Source organism: Cherax quadricarinatus, chromosome 15 (genome assembly GCF_038502225.1).
Source record: "Cherax quadricarinatus isolate ZL_2023a chromosome 15, ASM3850222v1, whole genome shotgun sequence".
Taxonomy (NCBI): Eukaryota; Metazoa; Arthropoda; class Malacostraca; order Decapoda; family Parastacidae; genus Cherax; species Cherax quadricarinatus.
The window spans coordinates 6,300,277-6,311,366 of NC_091306.1; the positions used below are offsets into that span (position 1 = coordinate 6,300,277).

The 11,090-nt window shown below is 42.3% G+C and overlaps 1 protein-coding gene across 1 annotated transcript; it reads right to left on the minus strand.

The window, feature by feature from the left end:
• Positions 1 to 1,927: 1,927 nt before the first annotated feature.
• Positions 1,928 to 8,314, minus strand: LOC128692179 (WSCD family member AGAP003962). Its single transcript, XM_070085121.1, has 6 exons — positions 8,161 to 8,314; positions 6,892 to 7,066; positions 3,859 to 4,007; positions 3,534 to 3,657; positions 2,817 to 2,908; positions 1,928 to 2,453 (listed from the first exon to the last, which is right to left on the minus strand). Exons 1-6 carry the CDS (start codon positions 8,252 to 8,254, stop codon positions 2,107 to 2,109), a joined length of 981 nt encoding a protein of 326 aa, XP_069941222.1. The 5' UTR covers positions 8,255 to 8,314; the 3' UTR covers positions 1,928 to 2,106.
• Positions 8,315 to 11,090: the final 2,776 nt, after the last annotated feature.

The window sequence follows — 11,090 nt, forward strand, 5'->3', positions numbered from 1 at the left end:
GAAATCTATGGAAATGAGATTAAATTGATGATGGAAAGAAAAATTGTGAACGGTTCCATAATAGAGAAATTGGGGCTGTATTTAGAGAACAATGTAATTAGGTGCAGAGGTAGGTTACAAAATGCTGAATTGGGTGATTATGCTAAACACCCTATCTTACTGCCCAAAACTCGTCATCTAACAAATTTGATTGTTCTAAATGCCCATAAAAATGTAATGCATGGTGGGGTACAAGTTACCTTAAATTGTATTAGGGAAACTTTCAGTATTCCACAAGGACGGCAAAGTGTAAAAAGTGTGATTAAATCTTGTGTAATATGTCACCGTGTGGATGCCAGATCCTATATGTATCCAGGTCCTCCACCATTGCCAAATGAGCAATTTGAGTCGTTTAGCAACGAACTCCGCCCGGCCGCAGTGTGGAAAATACTGTATATATTTTCCAGAAATACAGTAGTTATATGTAAATAGATGACCATACTGTATTTAATAAAATTTATGTTATCGAAAATGGGAAGCTGCGCCTGTGCAGAAGGACACTCGCCATTGTTGTTTGAATTGAACAGACATTAATTAATAATGTGAAGAATTTTCGTGCTCTAGAGGTTAAAATTGGGTTGACACCTCTCAAATAGGAGGCAAAATTGTTGGATGTGCATTCCTGCATAACTTGAGATAGCAGGCGACAGGACAGGACAACTCCAGGAGCATCAGATAAGCTGTCTAATTTATGTTTAAATTCTGGCCAGTAAATTTTTCATAAATGTAGGCAAAAGGGGGGGGTCCTGTATATGACACATTAATCTCCAGTCAAACTGGTGAGTGATATTAAGATATTTTCCTTCTGTTATGTAAATGTGTTTATATATAATCATTTTTTAATTTTAATATAGTCCACAAATTTGTAAATTTACTAGAATTCCTGGTGTATGTATATTTCATTTATAATTAATAGGTCCAGAGCAACTTGTGGATATGACAGTGTTAGGTATCGAAGGGGGACATTTTTTGCGACCTAGGTGTCCCAAATTCCTACTTGTCTAACTGATAAATAATAATTATCTTTGTTATTTACTGTTATGTACATTATGAGTTACGTACAGATAAATGCAATTTTCCACAGTTCATAGGATGAGCACGGGGTGCACAGGAAACGTTATAACCGCTCAGGTGGCACTATTAAAACTGCTGCACTAGAATGTACCTGAAGCTTTTATGCAGCTATTTGTGTGGTCACAAAAGGCGAGCCCAGGAGACTATTACATAAGAATATGAGAAAGAAGGAACACTGCAGCAGACCTATTGGCCCATGCGAGGCAGGTCCAAATCTCCTACCGGCTTAAGTCAATGCACCCAACCTAGTCAGGTCAGGTCACATTCACTTAAGGAAGGAACACGGCAACTGACCTAGTAGCACAAGCTAATCAGGTTCAACTCACACCCACCTACACCCACTCCAAGATCATTCATAAGTAGCTGATCTTATCTTAAGTTATAACTAACAGCCTGACTGGTCAGTAGTACTATAGATTGTTTCTGAACACAGGTGTAAAAGACACAACTCATAATTAATTAGAGATTTAAAACTGTTACAGGCAAAGGCACTAAAATTAGTAATTTAACTCATCACACGACTTGTGCATAAGGTAGATTTGCCTCAACCCGTTTCTCTACAGTCACATAAGGCTTTTATTGTCTACTACAATACTGTGGTTTGCCTGCCCCAAGAGACAGTCACCCACGCAGGTAGCTGATGTTACAGCAGGAGCTCCGCCTTGTCTCTTTGCACTTTCACTGGAGGAACTTTGTCAGCGGAAGTAAAAACATACTAAAATAGATCAAATTTACGTTTTTCTACGACGTTCGATTTTGTTTTAATTATGAAAAAGCGATATTGCGACGTAGGGATAAATTAATAGTGATAGAATAAAACTATATACAATTATTTATTTTTATAATTACAAAATGTTTGCCGGCAATATTAAGTGTTGTTTTATATTAACAGAAAGAGGTATATACTAATGGAAGTTAATCTTTAATTATTTCTTATTGGATCCCGCGAAGACAGATTTCAGCCGCGACCCTATCCCGTCATCACATGAGACATCAGCTCTTGTAACGACGGTAATCAGGGAGTGGAGGAAAGCCTCGAAGTCTGAAGAGGACATCGAGCTGAGCCAAGGCACGCTGGAACATAGCCCTCTCCCAGGCAGTATACGGGTAGACCTCCCGCTGGCCGCCCTTGGCTACTCCGTCGAGGTGCCTGGCCAGACAGGCCAGACGAGCCTCTGAGGTCCTCACTCCCAGGAAGGCCAGGATAGCTCTTAGCTCCTTCAAGGGATCCTCACGCAGGTGTTCGTAATACACCAGATGGAGGCGGCTGGTGTTCCTTAGGACCGTCACATAAATGGACTTCCAGTTCTCCAGCTTTTCACGGACGAATTTATGAAAGGCTGGAAATAAGTTGCTCATCTGTACTCTAATGCACTCCATGGGCCGTACATGTTTAGCGCTTCTCAATGAACATAAAAATATAAACAATATATAATGGAAAAGCAGAAATTTTTAATCACATATTTTACCTCGTAATTTTGAAATAATAATTGCTCAATAATAATTTTGAAATATCGCACTGATGCGTTAATTATTATACCCAATAACTAAAATTATAAAAGTTTTAGAAGACTCCATAGATGAATTAACATAAATGACTCGAGAGCATGGAACAAGAGAGAGATGGAGTATGTGGGAGAGCAAATAAAAAATGATCCACACTCAAGCTGAAGCAAATAAAGATGGGAGAACGCAATGATTACCTGCAGTCCTGTAGGAGGACCTGCTGACGGAGCCCTTGAACCTTCTCCACGCTTCCTCCACGCTCATGTAGTTCCAGTAGGAGATGATGGCTCTGGTGAATGGCAGTAGAGGAGCTTTATTTAATGTAATTTAAGAAATACTTCAGAACTAGAAAAATAGCGTTTGAATTTCACGTATTGTATATCCTGAAAGTTGTAATTTTCTATGTACGCGTGTATGTATGTATATATACTATATGCAATAAGATCACAGGAAACAGGTGGGTAGTAATATTCGAAATGTTTTCGTGATTTTTCAAATTATCAAGGAACAGTAAAAATAATAAGACAACAGAAGGTCTTTAAAGTTGGCCTAACATATGAAGTCACATGTGACCTCATTGTCTTATTATTTTTACTGTTCTTTGATAATGTGAGGCTATTATTATACTCATGGGGAAGAATTAAACCCATGGTGGTTATAGAAAGCTTGAGGAATGGGAGGTATTCAGGTTTTAAATAGGTGGTAGAAATGAACGTGTGTTATGGTATTTAGGATTAAGAAAGTATGTGAGGTAAAGTAACAATTTACGGTGAGGAGTATAATGGGGAAATGTAGATACGAGTGACTCTAGTGAACACACTTCATTATTACTATTATATTCGAAAAGCGGTAAACCCTTATATGTTATACAGGTGAACAGATTTCAGATAGATCCGGTGGAGATTTAGATTCACCTGGCGGGGCTCCTGACGAGGGCGATGACGGGAAACTGAGGGAAGTGGGCGAGAGGACCAACCGAGTGAGTCTTGATGACCAGTGTTGTTCCTCTCAAGGGCGGCTCTGCCTCACCCAGGTAACCTGATGGAGAACACTGCTCTCGTCTCATTTTTCCTTCCAATCCTATCCTCTCTTATCCACTCCCACTCTTTTTTTTCTTTACTACAGGGATCTTTTCTTGAATGTTACTTATTTGTCATACTTCTACTTTTTTATTTACACGTCTACTCCTCCCCTCCCTCTACTCTTTCTCACCCTTCCCTACCTTCCCTGCTCACTCACCTAAGTACTTGAGGTGTGTAGAATTATAAATGGAGGAGGTGAAGAACCCTGTAGCAGCCTCCAGCAGGTAGCGAGTCCACGAGTTTCCCGAGCGAGGGAAGGACAACAGCCAGGTCTTCTTCAGTCTAAGCCCGAACCGAACCTCCACCCTGTCTCTCGAAAGAGAACCACAAGTCCCCAGGGCGCCATGATTTCCAAGGTAGCCGCCAGAGTCCTCAAATCACAGGTCACCAGGTTCCCAGAAGTATCGAGGTCACCAGAAATCGAAAAGTGGCAATGACCGAAATCGGAGATACGAAGGATATACAACCAGCAGGCCAGGAAGAACGTCGGTATTTATGTCAGGAGGAGCCGGGAAGATGCACTCAATTGATACGGAGATTTAGAACAGAGATGACATCACGGCCAGAGCAATTTCGTTATGGAAACAGGAAGAGCACGACGAAAGTGAGGATAACAACCGCGGAGGTCAACAGAAGGCAGGGTGCCAATACAACACGTAGGCGAAGCCAGTTGAACATGTAGGTGAGGTCAGGAGAACACGTAGGTAAGGTCAGGAGAGCACGTAGGTTAGGTCAATAGAATACGGAGGCGAAGCCAGTTGAACACGTAGGTGAGGTTAGAACTCAGATGAGGTCAGGAGAACACGTAGGTGAGGTCAGGAGAACACAGAGGCAAGGCCGCACATACCAGGAGAGCACGCAGGATCAAGGAGACCAGCATTAGAACACGGATGATGCCAACATGCAAGAGGAGGATTAAATGAAATAAAAAAAAAACGGGAGTTAAAATGGGATTAGCATATTTAATTTTTTTCCATGATCACAAGAACACAATAATGGCTCTAAATTACTGCTAACCAGAATTCTTAAATCTTTTTCGCTTTCATTTTGAATGAGATCTACATGTAGTTTATAGGTGCCACAGTTATTTTCTTTTCCCAGGAATAGAACCTTACATTTGTCTACATTAAACTGCATCTGCCGGTTCTCTGACCACGGCATCAACCTATCTAAGTCTATCTGTAGTTTTTTGTGTCCTCATCAAAATTTTTTTGATGACCTATTTTAGAGTTATCGGTAAACTTGGTTTTACTGCTATTTATTCCCTCATTTAAGCTATTTACGTATAATGTAAACAATGAAGAGCCTAATACTGACCTCTGTGGAACACCACAGATAACGGGTCTCCACCCTGAGTTCTCATTTTTGCACACTGTTGTCGATCGGTCAACTATGCTTCGATCCAAGAGAGAATTTCTTTACTTGTTTCGTGTATTGCTACTTCTTCAGCAGTCTTCTGTGTGATACTCTATCAGAGGTCTTACTGAAATCCATATACACTATATCATATATTTTCTTTTATTTTGGTCTACCACTTCAAATATCTTAGTAAAAAGTTACTAAATTTGTAAGGCATGAACGCCCCTTCGTAAAACCCGTGCTGAGATTCACTGAATAGTTTATATTTTTTCGAGGTGGCTTTGAATTTCGCCTATGGTTAATGATTCCATCATCTTTCCTACAATTGAAGTTAGGCAGGGTGGTCTATTGTTTGAAGCTAACGACCTATCTCTAGATTTGTGAATGAGTATCCTGCCATTTTTCGCCTACTGGCAGGATACCGTTTGTAGCGATTTGCTGAAGAGCCTAGCTAATATTTTATTAAGTTCCTGCTTACATCCCTTTATAATCCTTGAAAGCAGTTCGCCAGGGCCTGGTGACTTATTTGGTTTTAAGATGTCAATTTGTTTGAGGACAATTGTCACTAGTGACTTTCATGTTGCGTAATTTATTTACGTCCTGACCTGTAAAATTATTGATTTGGCTACATTTGTGTGTGTATGTGGTCTTAGGTGAAAAAAAAAAAAAACAGATAACACTGGCAAAAGTGAAAATTAAAAAAAAAAAAAGGATACACCAAACGAACCTTAACTCGGCATCTATACCTAAGATAACCTAACCTAGTCTAACAATAACTATTGGCCAGAATCCATAGGTATCCTAACCTAGTTTATCCTTACTAAGCACTCATTGTCTATCAAGGTACATAGTGCTTGACTGTTCCTTGATTATTAGTAGTATGTGTAAGTGAAGTGCTAAACCCGTGTGGATCATTCAGTGGCAATGAATGGCAGTGGCTCGTTCCACCCTCCGCTAATTGATGCTAAGTTCCTTAATAATGTAACCGATGCATGACGAAAGCGGATGAAATATGACCTAAACATTCATTTATAAAAGTAACAATAATAATTCCTGCATTTCGGTTTCATTTGAGCTTTCAAGTGGCGCCGGTGCTTTGGCGCTAGTGAAAGTCTCTTGATCCAATGAATTGGAACACCTTGTCCTTTAATAAGATCACACTCGATTGCGTCCCATTCTTCAGGCACTGTATGATCCCTACGGGTTTAGCTCTTCCACATGAATATAACGAAAATCTGACTCTTCTATAGTCCCATCCCTCGCGCGTGCGCGCGTGTACTCACCTACTTGTGGTTGCAATAGTCGAGTCGCAGCTCCTGGCCCCGTGTGCGTGTGTAGATACTAAAAGGACGATAAACTAAACATACCAAGATACTTTATATTACAAATATACAAAATAATGTTGTGAAATAAGAACAAGCGGGAAAATTAGGAACTAAGGCAATATGGAAAAACTCAGTGAAAAAGACACTGCAGGCGTACATACAGTGAAACTTTCATTAAGACGTTTCGTAAAGTGGTGGATAAAACAGAAATAAAGGTTTCACTGCAAACATTGGTGTCTTTCTCACTGCTCGTCAGGTTATGCCGTGATTTACCCCCTTGTAATGGCAGACAAAACAAGCACAGGTTGGTTCGTTGGTCAGTGGGTCTCAAATCCTACATATAACTAGTCATTGTGGTTACACGTAACCTTTTCACCACTAGACAAGAATACTTTAATCCCAAAAATATGGATTTAAAGTAAACTCTCAGCATATGAACGCTGAGAAATACCTCTCGGTGTACATATCCTATGTAACACAAAGGTCAACATAGAGGGAGAGTTTACCAAGAACACTGTGGATCTAGAGGCCATAATTTCCTGGCTTTCCTGGAATAGTCGACTTGTGGGGCGAGCAACACCTGTGACCAGTTGACCCTGCCATCGCTCGACTTGTCTGCTCTGGGGCTCCATACATCTGTCACTGTCACGTTCATGATGGCAAATCGATCCACTTCTGCAACTATATGCAATCTGTGAGGTCATAGTGCAGATATTCGGCCACTGATAAGTAAGTTTATTCAGGTATACACAAATACAGTTGCATAGAATTATCATACATAGCAGCATATGTTCTCTACACATATGCTGCTATGTATGATAATTCTATGTAACTGTATTTGTGTATACATGAATAAACTTACTTACTTATTGATATTCGCATCCACATACCCCTGCTGTTGGCGGTGGGTGAAATACTATTTTGGTTCATGGGTTCAAAGCCTAGCAAGTACATGAGGCTACATGCATCCTTTTCAACGTCAGCAAGAATAATCTCTAAAATTGGGATTAAGGTTGGTTGGTTAATAGAGTTTACAGTCTATCAACTACAGGAGGGGGCTGTTAAGGCTGCATGTAACCTGCTCACCGTAAGTCACGAATATACTGTCAACAGATACATAACACTCTTAACAAACACAATAACACTCTCAACAGATACATAACACTCTTAAAAATTACAGTAACACTCAACAGATACAGTAACACTCAACAGATAAAGCAACACTCAACAGATACAGTAACACTCTCAACAGACACAATAACACTCAACAGATACAGCAACACTCTCAACAGATACATTAGCACTCAACAGATACAGTAACACTCAACAGATACAGCAACACTCTCAACAGATACATTAACACTCAACAGATACAGTAACACTCCCAACAGATACAGAAACACTCTCAACAGATACAGCAACACTCTCAACAGATACAGTAACACTCAACAGATACAGCAACACTCTCAACAGATACATTAACACTCAACAGATAGAGCAACACTCCCAACATATACAGTAACACTCCCAACAGATACAGCAACACTCTCAAAAGATACATTAACACTCAACATATACAGCAACACTCCCAACATATACAGCAACACTCTCAACATATACAGCAACACTCTCAACATATACAGCAACACTCTCAACAGATAAAGTAACACTCAACATATTGGTTTTAAATAATCCTAGCATATCATGTCTTGCAAACAATGTACTAACACAGGCTGTGTCTCGCTCAGGAAGGAGGAAGAGGAGGTGATCATTACCTGGTATAGGTTGAGCGTGGTTCAGACACGACCAGTGACCACCACACACCACCACCATCACCACCACCACCACCACCGCCGCCGCTGCCGCCATCACCTGTCTGCCGCCGCCGCCGCCACGTCTCACTCGGCTGCCGCCACCACCTGCCAGAATATCATTATATTCTCTGGGAAGCTCTACCTCTCAAGGGAGGTTCCTTGACGCTGGTGAGGGGCTCATGATCAGGGAATTGAATCTATGCTCCGGTTCCCTGAATTGAACCTGAATATTTTCCATTCCCCCCTACATGCACTGTATTATCCTACAGGTTTAGCGCTCCCCCATAATTATAATAATGGGAAGCTCTAAACCCATAGGAATCATACAGTGTTTTGAGAACGGGTCTCAGTAGTAGTAACCAGTTACCAGTAACCAGTGTACCGTTGACTCAACGACCAACCGTCTCTGCCTGAGTCACTGTTATATGTACTTGTATATGTACTTGCTTCGGCAGTACATATACTAAAACTGGTTACTACTACTGAGACGGGAAGCAGTAACTGGTGATAGGAGGATGAGGCGGTAGTCTTTCCGCACAGCATGTGATTGTAAGACATTTAAACTGGATGTCTGCCTATAATTAATAAGGAATGAATGTCACAATACCGTGGTTGAAAGTCCATCAGAAACCCGCACTCAGGAGAGAAACATTATGACAATGTTTCGACCCACAATTGGGACGAGAAAAGTAGTGATAGTTGTAGTAGTAGTTGTAGTGGTGGTGGTAGAAGTAATAGTAGTACTAATAATAGTATAAGTAGTAGTAATAGTAGTAGTAGATGTTTTAGCGGTGGTAGTAGTTATTCGCCGCTTGACCTGAGCAGAGTGCGGACGTGTGACTACTGCCCTCTGCTGGCCATTGGAGGAGACTTATATTTTCACAACATGGCGCAGTCTGTGAGAAGGCGTGTGCACACGGTGTGCCTTGAATTGGTGCGTGGTGCAATAACGCCTCAGTCTGCACAAGTGCTTTTACCGCAAATTATCCGTGACACCTATGGTGCTGCGGATCAAGAACTGTATGGTGTGTGCCTAAATGGTGCCTATCGTATTTTCGTCAAGTTGAGATCAGCTGGAGTGTATGAACGGCTGGTTGACAAGTACCAGGACAGGAGGGTAGACGTTAATTCAGCGATACGTGTTCGTGTCGACTCATCAACGTGTCTAGGCATTACACATGGGTGAAACTCCGAAATGTGCCATTTGAGGCGGACGAGCCTGATCTGCGGAATGTATTTGAACAGTATGGACCTGTACACCTGGCTATGGCTGGTAAATGGACGGATGGGGCGTATGCCGGCTTGCCGGATGGTACGTTCACGCTCAAGATGACGTTGAGGCATTCCATCCCATCTTACGTCATACTGGACGCATTTAGGACGCAGGTAATGGTGTACTACGCTGGGCAGCAGAAGACGTGTAGGTTATGTGGTGCATATGACCATATGGCGGCCCAGTATGGGAGATGGCAGCAGAGACAGGAACTAGGTAGTGAGATGGTGAAAGAGCCGGAACCGGAGGTGGGCCATGCTGATGAGTCACCTGTACAAAGAAGTGGCACTTCCTGGAGTGAGGAAGTGGAGTGTGAGCTGCCACTGGTGGGTACCAGCCCATCACTGTCACAGTTAGTGGGATGTGAGGCATCTGCCTTGGAGAACGGGAAGACTGTGCAGATTGGTGATGTGCGGGTAGAGGGAGGCCTACTGGTGAACGTGAAGGAAAAATCCTTTGAGAAGAAGGTTTCTGAGGATAACTTGAGAATGGTGAGGAGTACTGTTCAGATTGAAGATGAGCAACTTGGAAGATTGGCGAACATGGCAGATGATTCGCCAGGAGTGGTGGAAGTGATTGAGGTGAATGCTGAGATTCACAGGGAGGCATCCAGTGAGTTGGAAATGGATGCAGAGAGTGTCAACCGTAAGAGGGCGGCGACATATTCCAACTCGGATGATGTTTTGACCCCGGCACAGAGACCAGGGAAAAAGCTGTGGGTTGATGTGGTGCGTGGGAGCTCTAAAGGTACGCCTGGTCCAGTGTTGGATCAGGGGAAGCCACAAGTGGGCAGTGGAGAGAAAAGTGGAAGAAGCAGACACACTGGAAGCATGTCAGTGAAAGGTGAAATGGGGCAGAGGGTGAAATCACATAAGTAGGTTTCCGGTGCATGAAAGTGAATATTAATGGATTGTGTGTGAGTGAGAAGCGTCTGTGGGTAAAGGGATTTTTAAGACGTTATGCTATAGACATTGTTTTTGTGCAGGAACATAATTTCAAGCTGGGAAGGGAATTGGAGGTGGATGGGTACAGAGTGTTTATGATGTATTCGGAGCGAATGAAGGGAGGGGTGGGAATCCTGATCCGAGAGACGAGCCCGTTTGTTGTTCTTAGGAGTGAAGGGGGGAAGGAGTCGTGTGTTAAGAATAGATGGGTGGTGGAGAGGTGAGAGGATGGCAGTAGTTTGTGTGTATGTGCCGGCTGAGAATGATGTAAGGGTAAAGAATGAATTTGTGAATAACGTATTGGTATATTATTTGCGGTCATTACCGTCAGTGACAATAGTTGGTGGTGACTGGAACTGTGTGGTGCGCAGGAAGGATGTGGAACCGAGAGGGGCAGGGTGTTTTTTGGCAGGTTTAGGGGATCTATTGAGAGGTGTGGGATTGAGGGATATAGTTGATGGAGGGGATTGCGGGATAGAGCACACATTTCATAGAAAGGGATATGCTGCACGATTAGATAGGTTGTATGTGACAAGGGGAGTGAGGGTGACGCAGGTGCAGACGGTGAATGTCGTTTATTCAGATCATAGGGCGGTTTATGCTGATTTAAATTGGGACGGTTTGCCTAAGAGATATTTGGGGTACTGGAAGCTGAATGTACGACTACTGGGTGA

What these genes read in the sequence shown, in the direction of transcription:
- LOC128692179 (XM_070085121.1), bottom strand. Translation starts at nt 8,254, where the DNA reads ATGGCGGCAGCGGCGGCGGTGGTGGTGGTGGTGGTGATGGTGGTGGTG. An exon ending in CTCGTCAGGAGCCCCGCCAG is followed by an intron (nt 2,909 to 3,533) that starts GTGAATCTAAAT and finishes GCCATTCACCAG; the next exon opens with AGCCATCATCTCCTACTGGA. An exon ending in GTCCTCCTACAGGACTGCAG is followed by an intron (nt 2,454 to 2,816) that starts GTAATCATTGCG and finishes ACTTATTTCCAG; the next exon opens with CCTTTCATAAATTCGTCCGT.